General features: G+C 44.4%; 2 protein-coding genes across 2 annotated transcripts; one reads left to right on the plus strand and one right to left on the minus strand.

Annotated features, from left to right (window-relative positions):
- The first annotated feature begins 955 nt into the window (after window positions 1-955).
- On the plus strand, window positions 956-18,380 carry RINT1 (RAD50 interactor 1). The gene is made up of 10 exons (XM_032221252.1): window positions 956-1,103; window positions 1,956-2,112; window positions 3,982-4,092; window positions 4,755-4,980; window positions 7,656-7,793; window positions 8,550-8,749; window positions 11,508-11,722; window positions 14,028-14,208; window positions 15,088-15,206; window positions 17,389-18,380. Exons 1-10 carry the CDS (start codon window positions 1,039-1,041, stop codon window positions 17,609-17,611), a joined length of 1,635 nt encoding a protein of 544 aa, XP_032077143.1. The 5' UTR covers window positions 956-1,038; the 3' UTR covers window positions 17,612-18,380.
- Window positions 18,381-18,720: 340 nt separating this feature from the next.
- On the minus strand, window positions 18,721-24,539 carry EFCAB10 (EF-hand calcium binding domain 10). Its single transcript, XM_032221253.1, has 4 exons — window positions 24,322-24,539; window positions 21,627-21,791; window positions 20,371-20,455; window positions 18,721-18,971 (listed from the first exon to the last, which is right to left on the minus strand). Exons 1-4 carry the CDS (start codon window positions 24,416-24,418, stop codon window positions 18,935-18,937), a joined length of 384 nt encoding a protein of 127 aa, XP_032077144.1. The 5' UTR covers window positions 24,419-24,539; the 3' UTR covers window positions 18,721-18,934.
- Window positions 24,540-26,229: the final 1,690 nt, after the last annotated feature.

The raw sequence follows: 26,229 nt of genomic DNA on the forward strand, positions 1-26,229 counted from the left end.
CCCTGTCAGACAAAATCTAAATACCTCGGCAATGCTGTGTTATCAGCTAGTACTTATATATAGAGACGTGCATTAATCCTTCTTTTAAAAAAAACAAAACAGCTTCTTTTGTCTTCCCCAAAAGCTGTTTTGTAGATTTTTTTAAGGGACTTCTGAGTACATAAACCCGGATGGAAACAATGACTTCTGAATCCTATCTGCACAGGAGGAATCCAAATTACGTTTCTGAAATAAGCTATTGTAAACGTATATATTAGAGCCGAAATGTATCTTTCTTAGAGTACCAAAGCTGCGTCAGCCAAATACTCTCTTCTAATCAGTAATTCTACTTGGGTTTCATTGATTATTTTTAACTTCCGGCAATACCCACACCGTATAACAGGGGAGTCAAGACTCGATTTCATGGAGGGCCGCATCAAGGTTGTGTTTGACCCTGGAGGGGAGGGGCAAGGTGGGCGTGGCCTACTGCAATCCTCTGCTAGCGAAAACGGAGCTCGGGAGGGCCGCCCGTTTTTGCTGGTGGAGGCACCGCAGGTCGGGTCCTTCGCTGTTTCCGGGGGTGGCCCCGTGGGCCAGCTAAGCACACCGTGGGCCGGATCCGGCCCGCGGGCTGTGAGGTTGACACCCCTGCTGTATAATCTCTGCTCATTTGTCCCCCGTTTCTTTCCCCCCCCCTTTGTTTTGCTAGTGACAACATCCAGCAGTATCTTATGACTAACAACGTGCCTGAGGCAGCTACTGCGTTAGCGTCCATGGCTGAATTAGACATCAAACTTCAAGAATCCTCCTGCTCGCATCTCTTAACTTTTATAAGATCTACTATTCAGTTCTGGCACAAGATCCTGAAAGACAAATTGTCCAGGTAGGAAAAATTGTCCGGCAATTGTCCGAGGCTTCCTTTGGATCGCAGAGTCATGGCGGTTATGACAAGGCTCCATCTTTTTTGCAGTGACTTTGAAGAGACGCTGACTCAGCTGCACTGGCCGTTCATTGGACCAGCTCAAACCAAAAATTTGGGCCTGGCTTCTTCCTCCACGAATGCCGCAGAAATCTACAGTAACTTCGAGACCTTGTTTTTCTCAGCTCCTCAAACTGCAGCCCTCGTATCCTTTGAGCGTTTGCTTTCAATGCAGAATTATCTGTGTCGTTCTGCATGGAATGTAGGAGTCGTGGATATCCAAATTTCAGCCACCTTAAGGTATTTGTTGTGGCAGTGGAGAAATGCAAATATTTTTTTACTACCGGTTCTGTGGCGTGTCTTGGTGGGCGTGGTTTGGTGGGCATCGCATGGGAAGGATACTGCAAAATCTCCATTCCCACCACACTCCGGGGAAGGATACTGTAAAATCTCCATTCCCACCCCACTCCAGGAGAAGGATACTGCAAAAAACCCCATTCCTTCCCCACTCCAGGGGAAGGATACTGCAAAATCTTCATTCCCTCCCCACTCCAGAGGAAGGATACTGCAAAATCCCCATTCCCACCCATTCCAGGGGAAGGATACTGCAAATCCCCATTCCCCCTCCCCCATTCCAGGGGAAGAATACTGCAAAATCCCCATTCCCAGCCCACTCCAGGGGAAGGATACTGCAAAAAACCCCATTCCTTCCCCACTCCAGGGGAAGGATACTGCAAAATCTCCATTCCCTCCCCACTCCAGAGGAAGGATACTGTAATATCTCCATTCCCCCTCCCCCATTCCAGGGGAAGGATACTGTAAAATCTCCATTCCTTCCCCACTCCAGGGGAAGGATACTGTAAAATCTCCATTCCTTCCCCACTCCAGGGGAAGGATACTGCAAAATCCCCATTCCCTCCCCACTCCAGGGGAAAGATACTGCAAAATCTCAGCAGCCAAATCATAGGAAGAGAAGGTGTGGGCGTCATCCTATGTCTGTAAGCCCTTGTACATATCCTCACCATATTGTACCTTAACGCATAAAAAAAAATCTCAGGGACGAACTATTAACCAAACCGAAGCAGCTGCCGGAAAAGTACCTCCTTCCGCCAACTCCGCCTATTATATTACCGATGCAGATCATGTTGGCTCCCCTCCAGAAAAGATTCAAATACCATTTCACGGGGAACCGGCAAACCAACGTCTTGACCAAGGTATGGCCTTCATGTGCAAATCCTCTTCTTAGAGATTCCCTTTTAAATCCTGACCTCGGTAAAGATGGCAGCGCAGGAGGGTAACTGGCATGAGCCCCAGGTCTTCGGCTTTCTCTGAAAAATCACCTGCGTTACCGAGTTGAGTTGGAAAATGTGCAGTCCGTTATCTGCCTAATATTCAGTAAGACATGAAGTTGCTGCAGCGTGGCCGGTAGCATAAGTACAGGTAATCCTCGACTTAACGACCACAATTGAGGCCCAAATTTAGGTTGCAACCGTGAGATGGTTGTTAAGTGAATTTTGCCCCATTTTACGACCTTTCTTCCCCCAGTGGTTAAGGGAATCCCGGAGTCGCTTAAATTAGTAACACGGTTGTTTCCCATTGACTTTGCTTGTCAGAAGGTCACAAAAGGAGACCGCGGGATGTTGCGGCGGTCATAAATATGAATCTGTTGCCAAGCGTCTCAGTTTTGGTCACATGACCATCAAAATGCAAAAATGGTCATAAGTAGGAAAGTTTTTTTAGGGCTGTTGTAACCTCCGAACAGCCACTAAACGAACTCTTGTAAGTCAGGGACTTCCTGGATGCAGTGCTTTGTGCTCACCTCGTTCACGCGGGGCGTGGTGTCTGATGACGCTGGAGATGGTTTCAGCTGCGGCCGTCCGAGCCCTCGCTCTGCATGTAGGGGTGAGCTCCTGTCACATGCCGCAGCTTCTGCCCACCTTGCAGTTCGAAAGCACGCACTGTGCGAGTAGATAAAATAGGTACCAGACTTCGTTCAGAACCTGGTGGAGGGCAGTCAGGTTCCCACCAGCTGTGAGCTTTTCTGCTTGCAGCGCCCGCTTCTGAGGAGAAAGACACTGGGTGACACTGCAGGAAGAGCCGCTAGTCTCTCTCTCTCTGGTGCAAGGCAAGCTCGCCCTCTTGTGGCGCACTTTGGGAAACACACAAGCTTTTCCTATAGCACGGAGGTCTCAGAGAATTCCGGCTCGGTGGACCAGCGGAGACGGAGTGAGGGGGGATGGTTTTGTGCACGAATGTGCACCACTTTCACAAATGCAGCTTCGCACGCATGCGCACACACTCAGCCACCATTTTTGTGGCCCGATTCCAAACAGGTTGAGGCCCAGAGGTTGGGGACCCCTGCTATAACAGGACTGGTACCTTGAAAAGCCAAACTACCATTCTGCAATATTGTTGTCTGTCGCCTGCCCAGGGTAGCAATGCCATACGTTAATCTGACGTGTGTGTCTGTGTGGTGTGTGTTTGTGTGTGTATGTTCTGGCATAACTCTGGAACGCCTCAAGCAATTTCAACCAAACTTGGTACACAGATGACTTACTCTCTGGAAAGAAATACTGTGGGAGGGTAAGAAAACCCCTAACACACATCCCTCGGGGTGTATTTTCTGTTAAGATACAGCCTGTTGTGCCTTAAAACGGCTTCTACCATACTGCTGTAAATGGCTTCTACTGTACAGCAGTACAGCGCAGTGGAGTTGCTATGGTAAACGGCTTCACAGTACTCCACAAGAGGGCTCCCACTGGTAAGGGGGAAAATCCAACCTTAGAAATTACGTTTGGTCCGGACATTTTCCCCCTATAAATAAATACCCGGGCAACGCCGGGTAATCAGCATAGTAGTAAATAATAATAACTCGCTCCTTGATGCTTCTCTGGGCCAGCCAAGAATGTGCAGAGTGGAAGTTAGCAATGGGGAATTCCGGGAGTTGAAGTCCGCAGGTCTTAAAAGTTGCCAACGTTGGACACTGTTGAGGTTCGAGCATAGTGTTGCTGATAGATTGTAACTTGGACCGAGCAGCGCACAATTTTTTCGTCTGATTTTGTCTGACCTTGTTCCTTCCGAAGCCCGAGTGGTATCTTACGCAAGTACTGATGTGGATTGGAAATCACGTTTCGTTTCTGGAAGGCAAAGTTCAGCCCATATTGGATAAAGCCGGAACTTCGGTGAACGCCAGGGTAAATCTCTCCTGTTTTGCTTCCCGATCGACAGCCGTTGCGCCTACAGGCAGTCCTCGACTTATGGCCACAATTGAGCCCAGCATTTAGATTGCTAAGGGAGACATTTCTTAAGTGAGGTTTGCCCCATTTTATGAATGTTCACTGTTGTTAAGTGAATCGCTGCTATTGCTAAGTTAATACCACGGTTGTTAAGTGAAATCTGGCTTCCCCATTGACTTTGCTGGTCAGAAGGTTGCTATCAGAGGACAGTGCAACCGTCGTAAATATGAACCAGTTGCCAAGCATCCGAATTTTGACCACGTGGCCGTGGGGGACGCTGCAACGGTCATAAGTGTCAGAAACCGTCATAAGTCACTTTTTTCAGTGCCGTTGTAACTTTGAACCATCACTAAATACACTGTTGTAAGTGGAGGACTACTGTACAGTACTTCATTTTCTCTCTTGTTCCTGATTTGCTACATTCTCCAGTTTGTAAGATTTTTGTCTGAACTTGGATCACATGAACATCGGGGACGGTCATAAACATAAATCCCTTTTTTTCTGTGCCGTCGCAACTTTGAACGGCCTCTCAACGAACCGTTGTAAGTCGAGGACTGCCTCCCCTAAGTGCCGCCTCCTTTCATCTGTAGGTTTGAATGTTCTCTCTTTGCTTCTTACAGTTGGAGTTTTCCCGCGCTCTGGTGACGCTCATCCTGGAGAAGCTGGACGCCGAGATCCCTTGCATGCTGTACGATGACAACCTCTTCTGCCACCTGGTGGACGAGATCCTCCTCTTCGAAAGAGAGCTGCACGGTGTTCACGGTTATCTCGGCAGCCTCCCCAGCTGCATGCACATTTTGTCAGAAGAAACGTACTTTCAGAGGTGGTTAACTGTAGAGAGAAAATGTAAGACGCCTTGGAATCGTTTCCTTTCCCCCCCCCCCCCTTTGTTAAAATGTTTTATTTTCATTTTCATACAGTCACATATATACTGGGCATAACCGGGGCCATACAACATTAAACAATAATCACAGCAGTTCCTCTTGTCAGTAATCCCCCAGAAATATAAATAAGATCAAACTCAAACTCAAATAGAAACCCAATATACCTCTTCCGCTCTCCATACACCTCTTTCTTCCACCCCCCTCCAACTTACTATCTTCCCTCCATCATTCCCCTCTACCCTACTTCCCCTCCCCCTCTACCACTCCTCTCTCCCAGTCCCCTCCCTCCCTTCCTTCTCACCGAGGTGGCGCAGTGGTTAAATGCAGCACTGCAGGCTACTTCAGCTGACTGTAGTTCAGCAGTTCGGCTGTTCAAATCTCACCGGCTCAGGGTTGACTCAGCCTTCCATCCTTCCGAGGTGGGTAAAATGAGGACCCGGATTGTTGGGGGCAATATGCTGACTCTGTAAACCGCTTAGAGAGGGCTGAAAGCCCTATGAAGCGGTATATAAGTCTAACTATTGCTATTGCTCACCCTCCCTCCCATCCTCTCTCCCGCTCTCTCTACCCCTCTTCCTTCTATCCCGCTCCTCCTCTCCTTGGTGTATTTCTACTATATGTCAATGTATTCAGCTTGTCCTATTTTTACGGAGAAATTAAAGAGAAACAGTATATATGTGAAATCGCATTACGTTGAAATCTAACATATAGTTATGTTCCCCCCTCCCCTACCCTCCCCCCAAACACCCCCTCTCTCCCCCCCCCCCCGACTTCCCAGAGCCCGTACACGGTATAGAGGAATCGTTTCCTTGAAGTAAAACAAACCCAACCGGTTTTTCTCTCCCCCTCCCCTCCCCCATCTTGCACCAGGGTGTCAAACTTATCGTATTTTTCGGAGTATAAGATGCACCGGAGTATAAGACGCACCAAGATTTTGAAAAGGCAAATTTAAAAAAAAAGGTTTTTGCACTCTGCAGACCTCCCAAAAATGGCCCGTTTTTTCGAAAAAAATGGGCCCGTTTTTTGTTCAAAAAAGGGCATGCATATCCTTTAGGCTAATTATGCACCATAGTACGTGCATTTGTTTGTTTGTTTGTTTTTTAAAGCTGGCACTTCGTTTTCTGACTGTGCTTTTTCTTGTTAGTTGTATTTGTGAACGAGCTTTTTCTTTTCTTTTTTCTTTTTTGTTTTTTTTTGTTTTTTTTTTTGTTTTTTTTTTTGAATGAAAAACAATATATATATTTTTAATTTGTTCACAGTTAAACACAAGCAACTGCCTTGATGTATTAGAACATTCTAGTCAGCCAAACACCCTCGGTTCAGTTTTGCTTGTGAAATGTCTTTTCGTTTCGTTCTTTCTTTTTCTTTTTTTTCGATTGTACCATTTCGTAGCATCACTTCATCATCGCTGTGGCATTGTTTTTTTAACCCTCTCCTCCCTTTTTAAGAAGAACAAAAAAGTCATTTTTTTTTTTAAAAAAAATCATGCTTACAAAGAGAGGGAAGGCAGGAAAATGTTTGCTTTTTATACACAGCTTGGTTTTTTTTTTCTTTTTTGTTCTCTCTCTTTTTTTAAAGATTTAAGTAAAAGCGATCAGAGATTTTTTTTTCTTGAAGAAAAGGAGAGGGGGGGGGGAAAGGCAAGGATTATTTTCAGCTTCGCTAACGGGAACCTTTCTTCCCCCTCCCTTCCCAAAATGGCAAGAAAGAGAGAGGGAAAAAAATACCTCTCCCACCCCCCAAAAAACCCAAATACTTCCATTATGTACGCTACATCCATGATTCAAAGGAGGAGGAGGAGGAGAAGGATTTGTGCCATCTTTGTTGTAGCCTGGCTGGGAACAATCCCACCCAAATTCATCGCGGATTTGCCATTTGCGCAAAACCAACCAAACCAAGGAATTGGTCCTACCCACGAAGGGGGGGGGGGGAGAAAAGATGGATTATTTTGATCCCTTTCCAATCGAGATTGGGACGGTCGGCATGGGGGAAGAAAAAAAAAAAACAGAGCAAGCTTCCTTCCTGAAGATATTTCCAAATCCGGATAGCTAAACAGAGAAATAAGGTTGGGTGCCCTTGAGGGGGTGGTGGGGTAGTGGAAAGAGCCCTCTCCCCCAAAGGGATAAGGAAGTTAAAAAGTCAGCCTCTATCAGTGACTTGGATGGGATCTGAAAATCCATCGATGCCCCAGAGTGAGAGGGTGTAAATCAGGGGTCTCCAACTTCCAGAATTCCTCAGCATGGCTGGCTGGGGAATTTGGGGAGTTGAAATCTACAAGCCTTCAGGTGGGAAAGGACCCTGCCAAAATGTTCACAAAAGAGGGGGGCTATTCCAGTTCGAACACCCGCGGAATAAAGAGGTTGGGGGAAGCGATTTGGTTGGGCTGGGAAAAGGTTGGGGATCAGCTCTGCAGAACCCAAAGGACTGCAGTTGATATGCCAAGGACCGGCTTTAAATCCATTTGAAGGGAGTAGAAGAGGGGGAATAAACTCATTCTCTTCCTTCGGGGCAGGGGTCTCCAAACCTGGCCGTTTTTTAAAAGCTTGTGGACCTCTTCAACTTCCAGAATGGCTGGCTGGGGAGTTGGAAAGTCCAGAAGTGAGTCTTTTTCTTTTCATCGTTGTGTCCACCTCACAGTCGCTCTTCAGAAGATGGACTCCATGCTTTCGTCGGAAACTGCGTGGGTCTCCCAGTACAAAGACATCACTGATGTAGATGAGATGAAAGTTCCAGACTGCGCAGAAACGTTTATGACTCTGCTTCTGGTGATCACTGGTAATTATAACTGGCTTGGCAAGGTCCTTCCAACTCTGTTATTCCATTCCATTCCATTCTATTTCCGTATTCTATTCTACTCTACTCTCTTCTCTATTCTGCTTTGCTCTGCTCTGTTCTATTCTATTCTATTTCCGTATTCTATTCTATTCTACTCTTCTCTAATCTCTTCTCTATTCTACTCTGCTCTGCTCTGTTCTATTCTATTATTTCCGTATTCTGTTCTACTCTATTCTGTTCTATTCTATTTCCGTATTCTATTCTACTCTACTCTTCTCTACTATCTTCTCTATTCTGCTCTGCTCTGTTCCATTCTATTCTATTCTATTATTTCCATATTCTGTTCTACTTTGTTGTATTCTATTCTATTCTATTTCTGTATTCTATTCTACTGTTCTTTACTCTATTCTCTATTCTTCTCTATTCCACTCATTCTATTCTATTCTATTTCCCTATTCTATTTACTCTATTCTCTATTCTACTCTGCTCCTCTCTACTCTATTCTACATTACTCTACTCTACTCTTCTATTCATGGATTAGGACTTATTTTTCAGTTAAGTCTTATTTTGGGGGAATCATCTTACTAAAATGCATCTGTCTGCCTGACAATCTTAACTGGGGCTTATTTTGGGAGTAGGGGTTATATTACGAGCATCCTGAAAAACCATGCTAGGGCTTAGGTCTTATTTTTGGTGAAACACGGGACTTGAATTTTGACGTATGCAAAACGTCGACACTTTCCTGTCTCTACATAGATAGATACAAGCACCTTCCTACAGCAGCCAGAAAACTGTGGTTCCTGGAATTGCAGAAAGAGCTGGCGGACGACTTTCGAATCCGGCTCACTCAAGTCATGAAGGAAGAAACCAGAACGCCCCTGGCCTTCCGATACTGCGCGATCCTAAACGCGGTCAACTACATCGCCACCGTACTAGCGGACTGGGCTGACAATGTTGTAAGTCACGTGTGATCACGGGTGGCCCTTGGTGGGTTGTCGAAATGCTTTCTAAGCAAAGAAAAAATAGAAAAGAATGATTTGTGAGTCCCTGGCACTCTTCGTTCTCCTCGGTTTCCTTGCAAACGTTTCATTGCCAAACTGAGTAACGTCATCCGTGCTGTCGCCAGGGTTACATTGGCAACAGCTGCGAGAAAAGGGGCAAAATGGAGCAAAATTCAATTAGCAAACGTCTCACTTAGCAACAGAAATTTGGGGCTCAATTGTGGTCATACAACCAAACCCCAGTGGGCATAGAGGGGGAAGTCACTCTCTCACAAATGTTTCTATGTTCTGAGTGTGTCACTGGCCACAATCCCAAAGCAGGGATGGTACAGCGGTTATTATCGTCCCAAAAACATCCTCACTTTGAATAAGTCCAGAAAGTTAGCTTAGAAATATACAACACTAGCTGATAACCCGTCATTCCCCCGGGTATTTGTTTTTCTTAATCCTAGAATTAATAGATCCTAGAATGAATTATATCTATAGTGTTGTGCGACACACACACACACACTCCCCCCACATACGCGCATGACTCACTTCGCACCTGGTTTCGGGCCTAGTAGTCCTCCCTGCAGCCTCCTGGGAGCAAAAACGGGCCGCAGGTGGGTTCCCGCAGCACCCCCCCTGCACTCCCCCTGCCCTCCGTGCATGCGCAGCAGAGACCCAAAAATCAGCTCGCCAGCGGGAGGCCCCACACATCTGCGCAGTGGAACTGAGCTGGGCTGTGCATGCCACCTGCGTGCCAGGACACACACACCCCAAGGAGTTTTCAGGGTGTCTTACCCCCACAGTATTTATTTCCAAAGAGTAAGTAATTTGTGGACCAAGTTTGGTTGAAATGGCTCGAGGCGTTCCAGAGTTTTGTGTGTGTGTGTGTATCCCAGAATCTTTTGAATATTTGCATTATTTACATTATTACATTATTTACATCAACCTTTGGCGCACCAGGGACCGGTTCCATAGCAAAAGATTTTCCCGCAGACCAGAGGGGGCGTGGTTTGCATGCTGCCTGCATCCCGCGGATGGGGCTTCGCTGGTTTCCACGACTGGTTTCTGGCATGCCTCAGCTCCATGCCGGTCCAGACCAGGGGTTTGGAACTCTGATTTACATAGCTGGCTGAGGAATGCTGGGAGTTGAAGTCCGTGCATCTTAAAAGTTGCCAAGATTGAGAAACATTGATTTAGATTGCGGAATGGCTTTGGCTCCACTTCCTGCTGCCATGTGGTTAATAAAGACTTGAGAATCTCAGCTGAAAAGAGGTTTTCTCATCCTTAACATTAGTGATGCTCTTGAAATTTTTCCTGTCTCACCATTAGCTCTTTTTACTACCCCATTTCCCCCCAAATAAGTCCTCCCCAGATAATAAGCCTGATTGGGCTTTTGAGCGCAGGCGCTAAAATAAGCCCTCCCGGAAAATATTGCAACACAGCTGCAGCCGTGAGGCGGCCATGCTCTCCGCCTCCTGCACCCCAAAAATAAGACCTCCCCGAAAATAAGGCCAAGCGCTTATTTCGGGGGGGGGGTCAAAATAAACAAGACCCTGTCTTATTTTCGGGAAAACCAGGTAAGCTGAATTGCCAGAGCGCCTGAATCCAAATCCACTCTTCTCAGCATGGAACCGAGACATGCCAGAAATCAGGCCATGGAAACAAGTGGAAGCCCCATCCGCAGGATGCAGGCAGCATGCAAAACCACGCCCGCTCTGGTCCGCAGGAAAATCTTTTGCTATGGAACTGGTCCCTGTTGCGCCAAAGGTTGATATAAATAATGTAAATATTCAAAAGATTCTAGGATTTATATATATTTATATATTTATAACTCTATATTTATATTTTTATATATATATATATATATATATATATTTATATTTATCAGCACAAATAAACACACACACACACACACACACATATATATGTGTGTGTGTGTGTGTGTTTTATTTGTGCTGATAAATAAATAAAGGGAGACTAGTATAGATCTATTTCAAGCTATTTAGCTCTCATCAGCTAGCCATACCCTTACTGGGATTTGAACCTGGGCTATATTACATACTAGGCAGACTTCTTAGCCATTAGGCCACAGGCTCTTATCTGTTATCAGCGAAGCCAGGGTGAAAGGTATCTATTAGATTTTTACAACCCCTGGTAAGCCCCAATTATGAGAGGAAGCTAACTGCTTCCATCATCTGTCAATCGGCTCGTCACAAGAGTCCATCACGACAGAAACCCAATGTTTTTCACTGTTGCCTTTGTTATATTTGTGTTTTTTTATTTGTGCTGATAAATAAATAAAGGGAGACTAATATAGATCTATTTCAAGCTATTTAGCTCTCATCAGCTAGCCATACCCTTACTGGGATTTGAACCTGGGCTATATTACATACTAGGCAGACTTCTTAGCCATTAGGCCACAGGCTCTTATCCGTTATCAGCGATAACTGATATATATAACTCTGGAACACCTCGAGCCATTTCAACCAAACTTGGTACACAAAGGACTTATTCTCTGGAAGTAAATACTGTGGGGGTAAGACACCCTGAAAACCCCTCGGCGTGTGTATGTGTGTGTGTCCTGGCACGCAGGTGGCATGCAGAGCCCATCTCAGTTCCACTGTGCATACGTATGGGGCTTCCCGCTGGGCCTAGGATTTCACAAATTAAGAACCTCAAAAGACTAGTAGGTCACACTTTTTCCTCTCCCCTGTTGTCTGGGCAGTTTTTCTTACAGCTTCAGCAGGCTGCGCTGGAATTGTCCGCCGAAAGCGACACGCTAAGCAAGCTGCAGTTGGGACAGCTGGCTTCGCTGGAGAGCTCCGTGTTCGACGAAATGATCCACCTCCTGGAACGGTTGAAGCACGATATGCTCACTCGCCAAGTCGGTCATGTCTTCAAGGAGGTCAAAGAGGAGGCCAAGATATACAAAAGGGAAAGGTAACTTTCAGAGGGGAATATCCGTAACCCGGGGTTCGAAATGAGGGGGTCCTCGGTGCTCTCTTGAGCTCGGTGGTTTTCTTACAGACGTTTCATTACCCTACTAGGTAATGGCATCAGTGCTGCTAGGTTAAAACCTTGCTGCTGCTGCTTCTAATCAAAAGTTTTGATGGGTAGTTTTGCGGGCAGGTGGGAAAAACTCATTGACAATTCACTTTCTTGATTCCAGGAAGTTTGACAGGGGAAGGGACCTCCTGACCACTGGAAAACAAATCTTTTTAGAGTGACACAAATGTTATGTTAAGTTGTTTATACACAGAACTGAATTAATCACTGCCACCTTGGGGGCCTTGCCCAGCCAATAAGGCCACTGAAAGGAAGAAGGACGTGAGCCTCTCCTTCTTTGTCTCTCTGCCCCCAAGGAATGGGTTATGTAGTCGGGCGATTAGCTCGTAGAATTGCTGGACGGTGGCAAAGGGCTGTGTACCATCAATGTCCCAAAGGTGCTTTCTTTCAAAAGGCAACTGGACTTCCTTGTTTTGCTAGAAGACTTTGGCTTCTCATCCAACAATCTTCTTCAGTTCTGACCTGAGTGGTGAGGAATGGAAGGATTTATACTCCTTACAGTCCTCTGGTCGTTAGCGCTCTCTCTGAGAGTCCTTGTGGACCCTTGGAAGTTTTCCTGGGCCTTCAGGGTGACCCAAATCCCATAAGATTGATGGGATGCAAAAGGCCTAGCCCAGCGATGGTTAACCTTTTTGGTGCGGAGTGCCCAGAGCGCGCCCCAAAATGCAATGCAAACGCACCCTGCACATGCAGCCCGCCTCCCCCACACACATTCCCTGTGCATGCGCCCTGCTCCCTCGCCCATTTTGGCTTCCAGGTAGGTGCAGGAGGCTTTTCAGGCCCAAAAATGGGGCGCGGGGGAGACCTCGCGATCTCCAGTTTCTCCCCCCCCCTAGCGCGCCCTAGCTTTGTCCTCCATTCTTGCCCCCTGTGCCTTCCCCAATCTTTGCAGTTTCTCTCCCCAGCGCACCCTGGCTTCCTCCTGCATTCCTGCCACCGAGAGGCACCTGCAGAGGGTGGAACCTGTGGAGATCGGGGAAGGCACGGGAAGCAGAAATGCAGGAGAAAGCTAAGGCGTGCTGGGGAGAGAAAGCTAGGGAGGAGGGGGGGGAACTGCAGAGATTGGGGAAGGCCCCATCCCGGCGCATGCGTGGCAGGGACCCAAAGACCAGCTGGCTGGCAGAAGGCACACGTGCGGTGGAGCTGGGCTGGGGCGACGGCTGGTGTGCCTGCAGGGAGGGCTCTGCGTGCCACCTGTGGCATAAGTGCCATCGGTTCGCCATCACAGGCCTAGTCAAAGCATACAATGGAGAGGGAGTTGGCAGCATGCCTTCCTTTTTTTTTTTTTTAATCATTTCAAATGTTTTATTCATTTTCATTTTCAATTTTGTACATTCACTTATATACTGAATATTTGCAATAATAATAATATAAAAAAATAAAACAAACCTAAACACAACTCTTCATCCAACATATAAAACCAACCTGTCGCTTTCATCCTCCATACACCCCTTCTTCTCCCCCTCCAACTTTCCTTTCTCCCTCCAACAATCACCCCTCCTACTTCCCTTTCCCCTCCTATCTTCCTCACCCTCCTTCCCCTCTCATCCTCCTTACATTCCCCTCTTCCTCCCTCCTTACTTCTCCCTCTTCTTTTCCTCTACTTCTCACTTTGGTGCATTTCTCTATTCATTAATCTATTCAGTTACTAAAAATTGCGCTAAAAAGAAAAAAGAAGGAAAAAAAAAAAGAAAAATAAAGAGAAAAAGAAAAAGAAAAGATAAGGAACAACAGTATACAAGTGTATTCTTCTTATTCTATATATTGAGACTATATCTCCACCCACCCACCCACCCCCAATGAACCCCCCTCCCTAATCCCCTCCGACTTCCTTTTTATGTGTTGCCCGCCCTTGTCTTGAGGTCTGAACATGTACTTTCCTACATGTACCATTTGTAGGAGAAAGCGAGGCAGAGTCAAGTGCGGAATCAGCCTGGAATCATTACGTTCCCACAAAGGTCTTCCGTCCCTCCCTTCTTGAATTCTGTTTGACTCTTCTCTAGCGCCAATTTAATGCTGACGGGTTAGTTGACTAGATTTCTGGTGTTACAGGCGTGAAGCATAAAATCAGGTTTAACGCGTGGGCCCGAATCTTCGCGCCTGACATTTTTTCCCCTGAAAGGGGAACAAGCGAAGCTACGGGTCGACTCGAGCCAAGTTTTCGCATCTCTTCGTTTAGGTGGCTCTCCTTGCCTTCCCAGGCCGAACAAGCCGTGATGTCCTTATCGAGCAGCGCCTGCCCCTTGCTCCTGACCTTGAGGGACCGGCTCCTTCAGTTAGAGCAGCAGCTTTGTTACACCTTGTTCAAAATCTTCTGGCAAATGCTCGCGGAGCAAGTCGACTTGTTCATCTATCAGGAGGTAAGGGCCGTCTCTTGTGGCCTGCCAGCGGCCAGCAGAGCTGGCTGCAGATTCAGACAGTGAGGAGGTTGGAGAGAAACATGGGCCAGTCCTGGGGTCTGGGGAAGGCTCTGATGAGGGCTCTGTGTCGGAGGCAGAGAGGGGGCCAGGGCCGTCTGACAGTTAGCTGCCTTCGGAGTCAGAACAGCTGGAGCCTGTTCCCAGTGTGCGCATGTGCAAAGTTGCCAGACAGAGAACAGCTAAAGAACAGAGGTCAACTTTGGAGTAAGGCCACAGGTGGTTGATGAATGGCCCCTCCCAGAGGGAATAAAAGAGGAGCGAAAGGGGAGTGGAGTTTGCAGGAGACAATTAGTTTGCTTAATTGGTTCATGATTCTCTGAGGCTCCTTGCCAAGTTTTGCAGATCTCAGCCTGGCAGCTCTCCAAGCCAGATAAGGTCTGTGACTGTAGAAAGAGCCGAGGTGGCGCAGTGGTTAAATGCAGCACTGCAGGCTACTGCTAGATCAGCAGTTCAGCGGTTCAAATCTCACCGGCTCAGGGTTGACTCAGCCTTCCATCCTTCCGAGGTGGGTAAAATGAGGACCCAGATTGTTGGGGGCAATATGCTGACTCTCTGTAAACCGCTTAGAGAGGGCTGAAAGCCCTATGAAGCGGTATATAAGTCTACTGCTATTGCTATTGCTATTGTAAATCCTCCCCAGAAAGACTTTGCTGGATGTGAATGAGCACAAATTTTGTCGGGACAAGGAGTTTGCTTCATGCTCTTGTGAAGCCTAAGTCAGAACACCGTCACCAGCGTCTCGCTGAGACTTCAGCTGAGAATAACGCTCCTAGTTTTAAACATCACTCGCTTTTGATCTGTCCTCAATATTTATTTTAGGTCATTCTAGCCAATCACTTCAACGAAGGTGGAGCGGCCCAACTCCAGTTCGACATGACCCGGAATCTTTTCCCTCTGTTTTCCCATTACTGCAAACGGCCGGAGAATTATTTCAAACAGTGAGTATGACATGTCTCGAATTCTATTTCTGAGTTGTGTAAGGGGAATCAAAGCTTCCTCTTACTTTTTTCGAGAGAGGGATTCACGCCCTGTAACTGGAGATTCTCGGTCCTCCAGGTTCATGGTTGTCCCAAAGGTGCTTTTTCTTTCCTTCAAAAGGCAACTGGACTTTTGTTTCTTTCCTTGAAGACGTTTCGCTTCTCATCCAAGAAGCTTCTTCAGCTCTGACTGGATGGTGGGGAATGGAAGGATTTATATTCCTTGCAGACAGCTGGTCATTTGCATCCTTTTAGGGAGTCATTGAGGCCACTTGGAGATTTCTTTCTTTCTCTTTGAAGACATTTTGCTTCTCATCCCAGAAGCTTCTTCAGCTCTGACTGGATGGTGGGAGAATGGAAGGATTGATACTCCTTGGAGACAGCTGGTCATTTGCATCCTTTTAGGGAGTCCTTGAGGCCACTTGGAGATTTCTTTCTTTCTCTTTGAAGACATTTTGCTTCTCATCCCAGAAGCTTCTTCAGCTCTGACTGGATGGTGGGAGAATGGAAGGATTGATACTCCTTGGAGACAGCTGGTCATTTGCATCCTTTTAGGGAGTCCTTGAGGCCACTTGGAGATTTCTTTCTTTCTCTTTGAAGACATTTTGCTTCTCATCCCAGAAGCTTCTTCAGCTCTGACTGGATGGCGGGAGAATGGAAGGATTGATACTCCTTGGAGACAGCTGGTCATTTGCATCCTTTTAGGGAGTCCTTGAGGCCACTTGGAGATTTCTTTCTTTCTCTTTGAAGACATTTTGCTTCTCATCCAAAACCTTCTTCAGTTCTGGCTGGATGGTGGGAGAACGGAAGGATTTATACTCCTTGGAGACAGCTGGTCATTTGCATCCTTTTAGGGAGTCATTGAGGCCACTTGGAGGTTTCTTTCTTTCTCTTTGAAGACGTTTCGCTTCTCATCCAAGAAGCTTCTTCAACTATGACTGAAGGGTGGGAGAATAGAAGGATTTATGTTCCTTGGAGACAGCTGGTCATTTGCATCCTTTTTTTAGAGAGTCATTGAGGCCACTTGGAGGTTTCTTTCTTTCCCTTTGAAGACATTTTGCTTCTCATCCAAGAAGCTTCTTCAGCTCTGGCTGGATGGTGGGAGAATAGAAGGATTTATACTCCTTGGAGACAGCTGGTCATTTGCATCCTTTTAGAGGGTTGTTGAAGCACTTGGGAGGTTTATCTGCGTTCCCAGGATCTGACTAAACGGTGGACGGTGGAAGGATTTAAATTCCTTGCGGTCATGTGGTTGTTAAGATTGAACAGCCTTCTCAACAGAGGAGGAAGAATAAGACATTCCCTATCTCCTAGCAGTTCCCAGAAGGCTTCACACCCATTTACACTCTTCAGGGCCCAGATAAAGCCCCAAGTACCGCCAATGACTCTCAGAGAGTGCGCTAACGACCAGATGACTGCAAGGAATATCAATCCATCGCCTGCCATTCAGTCAGAACTGAGGAAGCTTCTTGGATGAGAAGCGAAATATCTTCAAGCGATTAAAAAAAGGGCAGTTGCCGGGAGGGGGGGAGGAGCACCTTTGGGATTAACCTGTTATTTTGCCTGCCCCTTTTGTTTCAGCGTCATAAAATGATTTAAGATCTCCCTCCTTTCCCTTTCATTTACGTACCCGTCTTAAGATCCTGCAATTGGAGATTTATTTATGGATCAGCTGGGACCAGAGGAACATATGAGAGGGCGAAGAGGTCAGATTTGTGGGATTCCAACTCATTTAGTGACTGGGGTACATTCTTCCTGAGAGAAAGAGGATTCCTTCTAGCTCTGCTGAGGTTAAGAGATTAGCAAAACTCCACCGCTCTTTACAAGACACCGCTCCTCAATCTAACCATCATTCTTTTAGTGACCGTTCAAAGTTACAACGGCGCTGAAAAAAGTGACTTGTGACTGGGGGGGGGGGGGATTCACTCACCTTCCCTACCAGTTCGCAAATGTGAGCGTGCGCACGCATGTTGCTCAGCCTTCTGCGCATGTGCTTTGGCTAAAAAAAAATGCCTAAATGGGACGGCATAGAACTGGTAGAATACCACGTCTGCTTATGACTAATTTTCACACTTATAAGCTGTTTAAACTTCTACACTCGGTTTAGAATTGATTTTTTTTTTTTGTTTGTTTCCTTATGTAGCATCAAAGAGGCTTGCATTGTACTGAACCTAAACATCGGATCAGCCCTGCTGTTGAAGGACGTGCTCCAATCAGACACCGAAACCAGAAGCGGAATCGCCTTTGGTTCAAAACAACCCACTGCTGTGGCGGCGTTAAATGAACTTGGAATTTATAAGTTGGCTCCAAAGGATGTTGAGATCCTCCTTAACTTGAGGACAAATTGGCCTAACACTGGCAGATAATCAGGATAAACAGAATGGAGAGACACTAATTATTATTATTTAGAAATTACCACTCGTTCTCACGTGATGTTGAATATATTGCCTTGGAAAGAAAAAAAATGCATTAAAAACACTGAAAATTAGACATACATACATACATACATCACCATTTCAAAGTGGTACAGTGGCCTAGGTGGAGGTGGAGCTCTCACCAGATTGTGAGTTCAATCCTAGGTAGAGGCAGATATTTCTCTCTCTGGGCACACAGAGAATATATCTGCTGAAACAAAACTCTACATTGGCGACAAGAAGGGCAACTGGACAGTAAACACTCAGCTCCATTCAGTTGCCCAGACTCCACCCCGCAAGGGATTATGGGGTCGTTAAATGGTGATGTTGATATATATATATCGCTGTTTCAAAGAAACATTTGCAATTTGATGAAGTCTGGATAATATACTGGCTGTAATGTTTAGTTGTAACTTGCTGTCAGTGACTCCTGTCCTTTTCTCAATTGACTGTGGTAATCAAGGGAAATTATTTTCAATGGAGAAATTATTCTAATATATGCTCCATATTACAGAAATGGCCATCTTAAAGGAACACCCTGGGGTATTTTTTTAAAACAATTCTGAGACAGACCAGTTTTACTTTATTGCCTCTTTTGAGACTGAGATTAATCTCGCTTAGGCTGGATCAGGATGTCCTCGAAACCTTTTGTGTTACCAAGATTGTGATGTTACACAATATTACAACGGGGGTAAAAACAGCAAAACCGTTCTTACCTTTTTGAATGAAACAAAGTGTTGACAAAAAGCACAAAAGGGACAAACATCTTTGAATGCTGTTCTGTGGGAAATATTACTTTACTTTGGCTCCTAATGCCAGCATACTTCTAATACGGATAAGATAAAAGCCTTCGCAGAAATTTGTGCTGTTCTTTAAACATACTCTAAAATTATAGAAAATAAATGTGATTAGCCTCCTCCTTTTGATTAGAAAGTTGGGGTTTATGAACTTCTGGCAATGGCTAAACTAATCATAATGTCATTTTATTTTTCCTGATGGAAAAAATTAAATTTAAATGCCATTTGTCTCACTGAAAATAAAAGGACTGCTGAAAAGCTTAGTGTTGGCTAATACTCCCATTATTTATTTAGCAAATTCAGTATGATGACAGCTTGGAAGATTCTGAAATACAGGAACTGCTTCAGTGATGGTACAATTAGTACAAGTGAAAGCTATTACATAGAAATGAAATTGCTACCTTTTTTTTTTTTGAAACCAAAGTATATGTGTATATTTTATATGTATATAAAATACTCCAGGTGAGAATATTCAGGATTAAACTGTTGTCCACAGCTCAGTAAATTTTTTCGTCCTGTGGAGGAAAATGAAGAGATATAACATATAAAGATCATATATAAACAAATGTATTTTCCTCATTACAACCGGTCTGATTATGGGTTGGATAGTGTGTTTAGTTGTAAGCACGCCAATATAATAATTTTTGCAGGTGTATATTACACATGTTTTTATGTTGATTGTGGCGTGTCAGCCGCCGGTCCCTCCAGCAGCCGAATCGGAGGAGGAGGAGAAGGAGGCGTGGGAGTCAGGGTCAGCATTAGGGCAACCTGAGAGCTCCAAGGGGGAAGAGGGAATGGAGGTGTCGGAGAGAGAGACGGAGGCAGAGCCTGGGCTGTCCGTCAGCCCTCAGATGGAGAGTCAACAGTCCCCAGGCCTGGAGGTGTCTGATGAGGAAGAGGAAGAAAAGCTGGGTCCAGTGCCTGACGCGTGGATGCTCAGAAGGCAGAGGAGAGGAGAACAGTGGAAATCTATGGGCCGGTCCTTGGGACAGAAGAGCCACTGCTGCTAACGAAGCCCCACCCTAGCTCTGGGGATAAAAGGCAGAGGGCGGAGATGAATAGATGTGGCAGACAACTATTCATCTCCCGGACAGACGGACGGACGGACTTGTTAGCCTGCGGTGAGTGAGAAACTTTTAGCTGGAGCTGCCGGCACTCTGAATAAAAGAATCTTTGATTTGACGTCCGAGGGATTGTCATGTTTGGGGAGCTGGGTCAGAACATTAATAATAAATTGCCTTTTATTTTTATTTCTCGATTTGTTATTAAAAGATAATTCTTGCTTAATAACCATTTGTTTAGCGACTGAAGTTAAGAGAGCGCTTTAAAAAAATCACAACTGTTTCTCGCACTTAAAACCGTCACAGCATCCTGTGGTCTCATGGTTCTGATTCAGGTGCCTAGCAACCCTCATTGATGACACTTGCAGTGTGCGGTGGTCACACAATCACCAGTTGCAATCTTCAAAGCCAACTAACAACGAGGAAAATCAGTGGAGAAGCCAAGAAGGTCACAAGAGGTCATGGGATGTCTTGCTTAATGACCATGGCCATTTGCTTAACAAGTGTTTTAAAACAATTATCAGGGAAAGACTAGCAATATTTCAATAATTATCATGTGGTTTGTTTCAAAAGGTAAGTGGAGGAACAATTCAATAGTTCTTTACTTTCTGCACCTAAATCCATAGCTTTAATCAGCAGCTAAATCTCCTGAGTAACTGTGGATTTTAGACACATGTGAATGTCCAACATCTCACTCTGAATGCTAGAGACCGGATTAGGTACCAAAAGATGGTTGGGAAAATTTAGGGTAAATTGTTGGATGAATTTAAGGGATTGTAAAAAGAAAAAAAAAGTGGCATATACATATATGCTTGCAATTCCACATAAAATGTAACATTCTGGTTTAACTTACACATTTTCCTTGAAGACCTTTGATGTAATTATTTCATTTTCTGCATAAGGTACATCCTGGCTACTCAATCCCAGAGATTCAAGTGCTAGACAAATAAGAGAGAAATATATATATATTTCTGAATGTATTGCTGTAGTATACATTACACCTAGTATAACCCCCATGCACAATTGCTCAGAAGGCGGTCTCCAAATTCGATTTTTAGAAATATTTCGTGTTTAGATTGCTGCCGTCATGTGACTCCCACCAAAATCGCAGTTTTGGTGTCCCGCCTGTCGGGAATCGCTTAGCTGGATTCACACATCATGCCAAGCAGCAGCTTGCTAAATATACAGGTAGTCCTCAACTTAGAACCACAATTGAGCCCACAATTTCTGTTGCTAAGCGAAACATTTGTTAAGGGAGTTTGGACCCATTTTACAACCTTTCCTGCCACAGTTTGTTAAGTGAATCGTTGCTGTTAAAGTTAGTAACCCGGTTGTTAAGTGAATCTGGCCTCCCCATTGACTTTACGTGTCGGAAGGTCGCAAAAGGGGATCGCATGGCCCCAGGACACTGCAATAAATAAATAAATATGAGCCAATTGCCAAGCATTTGAATTTTGGTCACATGACCGTGGGCATTGCTGCAACGGTCGCAACTGTAAAAAACCGGTCACGTCACTTTTTTTTTCAGTGGCATTGTAACTTGGAACGGTCACTAAGTGAACTAAGTGAAAGCTGGATAAAGTATCCTTTGCTAGCCAAGAGGCTGAGATACAGGCAAATCAGTTGGATTTTTGAATAGGAATTTAAAACATCATTACATTTATTAGAAAATGGAAGATGTCAGGTAATGAAGATTTCATAGCTGCCAGCTGATGTAAGGTTGTAAGCTGTAAACTGATGCAATGAGGAGGATCCATCCATATACGGTATCACCTCTTTAAGACTCTGGTGAGGTGGAGACTCTAGTGAGGTATCTATATATAGGCGGCCATTAAAAAACGTTTTTCTCTCATCGTGTATCGCATTTCTCTCCTTGTGTCCGAGCTGAGTGGCAAGGGATTTTATCTACCTTGCATGTCTGTATATTTGTATATATAAACCACTATTAATTGTCTAAAGGCTCTGTATGCTGTGTGCTCTTTTGCTCCTGGGTTTATCTCATAATAATACTCTGACAGAAGAAAATCTTTTTGAGGTTTTCGATTTACTGTAACTTGTCATGGGAGACAAAAAAAGATGAAGATCGTAAGATACGAAGAAATAACCAACCTCCTTTGTACTGTATTCCATTTATGTAGCCTTCGCCCCCGACATCAATCATATCAAACATTGCATCCAAGTTAGACTCTTCCATCAGGTTGGGATAATCACCAGTTGTTGATTTGGCAAGCTTTACTTTTTCCAATGTCTTTATCAAAAATTCTCTCGGTCTCTCTGAAAAAGGGGGAGGAGGGGAGATCGATCATGTTTTGTTGTCCGCTCCAAGCCATATTGTTAAATGTATCTAAATTAAACATTCTTTTTTTATTAAAATGATTTGACAGATAACATTAAACATTTTTAAAGTTTTCTAGCTTAACTTTTTGGCCACTCAGGCAGTTCGTATCTTCCTGTGGATTTGACTTACTATTGTGGTGGAAGGGAAAAAAACAAAATAAAATTGGAACAGGACTTTAGAATTAGAAAGTAAGAAAGGAAAAAAGAAAGGGGGGGAAAACAATGAATGAACTTTAAGTTTAAGCAAATGTGATATAGCAGAAAATGTTTAAACAATTTGTTAAATTAACTAAGCAGGCACTGGAATTTTGGATGTATCATGAACTACTTGACATGTTAAAAAATGCATGTGGAACGCTAAATGTTAAAGAAAAAGTCAAAACTCAGAGGGAACACCTAGAACAAGGAGGAAGAGAAAAGGAGATAGAAAAAGACTAAATGAAGAAGACGATGATACTATAGAAGGAAAAGAGAGTGAAAAAGGCATTTTGTATCTTCCTTCTTGGCCAAGAGAGGCACAGAAATTTCAATCCATGTCCTTGAATATTTTTTTGTTATATATATAGTTTATTTTTACATTTTTCTATTAACATACATAAGTGCTTTGTGAACAGTGTATCATCCGGGTCAATTGCTTGCATAATAATATTTTCCCAACTCCTAATTTCTACTTCTATTATCCAACCATTTATAAAACAAATCCCATACTTGAAAATATTCCCGTATCTTCCTTCTCTTTTATTGTTCATGTCAGTTTATCCATTTCTGTGTAATCTTAATATTTTTTTTAATTACACCATCCTCTCTCGGTATTTCCTCATTTTTCCAATACTGTGCAAATACAATTGTTGCTGCAGTCAAGACATGCAATATTAAATACAAATTCCCTCCTTGAATCTTTAATAGCTGCCAAAATTCAGAACTGCTACAAAAAGACCCATCACAAAACCCTCGCTTGGCACACCCGCACCTGAAGCCCTTAGAAATAGAGAACACTGACATGCCTCAAACTCCACTGAAGATGTTACCTAGTTTGGTAATGAAATGTTTGGAAACCAGCCCACAAGCTCAGAGAACGAACCTCCACCCTCACTGCTACAAATCTTGCAGTTAGTCAACTGAGTAAAGGCATTGTGTGTGGTTACTCTTCCCCTGGACATGTACAACAGCTTTTGACCCAGATACCACACCCGTTCAATTGTAGTAGACGTCACATGTGGCATTGCTTCTTCCAGCCTACAACACAATCTCAAGCCTTGGGCAGTAGGCAGGAAAACTGGCCGAGCCCCCAGCCGCATTCTCAGCTTCCCAGGTCCGCCATTGCTTAGCAACAGAAATGATATTTTCTACAAATAGAAATTATTTTTCAGCCTAATTCTGGAGTCTCCAAACATGGGCAATTGAAGACCTGTGGACTTCAACTCCCAGAATTCCCCAGCTGGCATGGATTCTGGGTATTATAGCCTAATGCTGGGCACATGGGCACTTTAAGACTTCCCCAGAAGTCTCCCAGAATTCCCCAGCCAGCATGGATTCTGGATATTGTAGTCCACCCACCTTAAAACCTGACAAGGTTGAAAAGTATGTTTAGCCTAATGGAGTCTCCAAACATGGGCACTTGAAGACTCGTGGACTTCAACTCCCAGAATCCCCCAGCTGCAATGAATTCTGGGTCTTGTAGTCCAGCCACCTTAAAAGCTGACAAGGCTTAAAACCACCTTTTAACCTAATGCTGGAGCCTCCAAACCTGGGCACTTGAAAACTTATAGACTTCAATTCCCAGAATTCCCCAGCCGGCATGGATTCTGGGTGTTGTAGTCCACCCACCTTAAAAGCTGACAAGGTGGAAAACCACGTTTTAGCCTAACGCAGGAGCCTCCAAATATGGGCACTTGAAGACTTGTGGACTTCAACTCCCAGAATCCCCCAGCTGCAATGAATTCTGGGTCTTGTAGTCCAGCCACCTTAAAAGCTGACAAGGCTTAAAACCACCTTTTAGCCTAATGCCGGAGTCTCCAAACCTGGGCACTTGAAAACTTATGGACTTCAATTCCCAGAATTCCCCAGCCAGCATGGATTCTGGGTATTGTAGTCCACCCACCTTAAAAGCTGACACATTTTTTAATCCTAATGCGGGAGTCTCCAAACTTGGGGTTTTTAAAACTTGTGGACTTCAACTCCCAGAATTCCCCAGTCAGCCATGCTAGCTAGGGAATTGTGGGAGTTGAAGTCCACAAGTCTTGAAGCGCCCAAATTTGGAGACTCCTGTCCTATTGTGTAAATTACTCACAGGTCATTTCTCGGGTCTTGAAAAAAACCCTCTTTTTTACCCCCCCCCCCAATTTAAAATCATTAAGAAAAAAAGCAACCCCAGCCCCCATTTTCTGTTTATACTCCGTGAAGGGCAAATCCGCTCGTCTTCCCCGAGGCACGGAAACGCAGCGACCCCCGGGCCAACCTCTCTCACCCGGCCGGTGGTAGAGCAGCAACGAGGTTAAACTATACAAAAGCTCCGGGATTTTGTGCTGGGCCAAGTACTCGCGGCCTTCCGTTTCTCGGTCCATCGCCGTTGCTAGGCGACGCGGCAGGGAAACGCCGCGCAGGAGACGCCGCCATGAAGGGGCCGCTCGGCCAATCCGCTTGCTCGCCCGGTTGTTCGCGCGGGGGGGGGGCTTGGGGGCTGTGACGTCATCGGGAAGGAGCGGCGACGTGTGTTTAGGACAGTGTTTCTCAACCTTGGCGACTTTAAGTCCTGTGGACTTCAACTCCCAGAATTCCCCAGACAGCTATGCTGGCTGGGGGATTCTGGGAGTTGAAGTCCACAGGACTTAAAGTCGCCAAGGTTGAGAAACACTGGTTTAGGACAACGGGAGGGGCGTGGCCTCCGGTCCAAAGCACGTGGCCCGGGGAATAGCGGGGGGGGGGGGGGAGTTTGCAAGCGTGGCCAAGCTGCACGGATTTGAAATTTAAAAATTTGCAAACGTTGCAAAAATTCCTCAATGTTTGAAGTGGTTAAAAATTCCGGAGGCGCATAAAGCAATGTTATGCTTTGGATACTCTTGCAACAGAATGATGAGTGCACATTGAAATAGAATAGAATAGAATAGAATCCAGATGCTCAGCAACTGGTTCATATTTATGCTCCCGTGATTCCCCTTTTGCGAGCGTCTGGCAAGCAAAGACAATGGAAAGGCAAATTCATTGAACAGAACGCCATCCCTCTGCGTTACTATTACTTTTAGTTTTCTCATCGTTCTATCAGCCATCACCTCCCACTTATGACTGCAGGGCAGTAATTGGGTTGCTTCTAACCTCAGCATTTATATTGACATAGATTGTGTCCTGATGGCTTATTTCTACCCTATGACTATCATTAAGTGTTCTACCTTATGATTCTTGACGAATGTATCTTTCTTTTTGTGTACACAGAGAGCAAATGCAGCAAAGGCAGATTCCAATCACACTTGGCCAATAAAGAATTCTATCCTATCCTATCCTATTCTATTATCTATATTCTATTCTATTTCCTATTCTAATTCTATTCCTATTCTATTCTACTCTACATTCTATTCTATTTCTTATTCTATTTCATTCTATTCTATTTCTATTCCTATTCTACTCTATATTCTATTCCTATTCTATTCCATTCTATTCTAATTCTATGCTACTCTATATTCTATTCTATTCTAATTCTATTCCTATTCTACTCTGTATTCTATTCTATTTCTATTCTATCCTATTCTATTCCTATTCTCTATATTCTATTCTATTCCCTATTCTAATTATTCTATTTCTATTCCTATTCTATTCTACTCTACATTCTATTCTATCCTATTTCCTATTCTAATTCTATTCTATTTCTATTCCTATTCTATTCTACTCTATATTCCTATTCTATTTCATTCTATTCTAATTCTATTCCTATTCTATTCTATATTCTATTCTAATTCTATTCCTATTCTACTCTATATTCTATTTCTATTCTATCCTATTCTATTCCTATTCTATTCTCTATATTCTACTCTATTTCCTATTCTAATTATTCTATTTCTATTCCTATTCTATTCTACTCTACATTCTATTCTATCCTATTTCCTATTCTAATTCTATTCTAATTCTATTCCTATTCTATTTATATTCTATCCTATTCCTATTCTATTCTCTATATTCTATTCTATTCCTATTCTATTCTATTCTACTCTACATTCTATTCTATACTGATCACGTGAACATAGGGATGCTGCAAAGGTGGTAACTGAAAAACGACAAGTCACTTTTCAGTGCCATTGTAACTTTGTACCATCACTAAATGAACTGTTGTAAGTTGAGGACCACCTGTGTTTGTCTGAATGGCAAAGTCTGGAAGCTTTTTCAT

This window comes from Thamnophis elegans, chromosome 7, assembly GCF_009769535.1.
Source record: "Thamnophis elegans isolate rThaEle1 chromosome 7, rThaEle1.pri, whole genome shotgun sequence".
NCBI lineage: Eukaryota > Metazoa > Chordata > Lepidosauria > Squamata > Colubridae > Thamnophis > Thamnophis elegans.

Bases quoted from the DNA above. Each gene is read 5' to 3' on its own strand.
- RINT1 (XM_032221252.1), top strand. From the start codon at position 1,039: ATGCCGCAGAAATCTACAGTAACTTCGAGACCTTGTTTTTCTCAGCTC. The intron at 11,723-14,027 runs GTAACTTTCAGA...CTCTTCGTTTAG, and splicing joins AAGATATACAAAAGGGAAAG to GTGGCTCTCCTTGCCTTCCC. The intron at 14,209-15,087 runs GTAAGGGCCGTC...TATTTATTTTAG, and splicing joins ACTTGTTCATCTATCAGGAG to GTCATTCTAGCCAATCACTT.
- EFCAB10 (XM_032221253.1), bottom strand. From the start codon at position 24,418: ATGGACCGAGAAACGGAAGGCCGCGAGTACTTGGCCCAGCACAAAATC. The intron at 21,792-24,321 runs GTGAGAGAGGTT...CCCCTTTTTCAG, and splicing joins GCTGCTCTACCACCGGCCGG to AGAGACCGAGAGAATTTTTG. The intron at 18,972-20,370 runs GTAAGTTAAACC...TTTCCTCCACAG, and splicing joins AAGGTCTTCAAGGAAAATGT to GACGAAAAAATTTACTGAGC.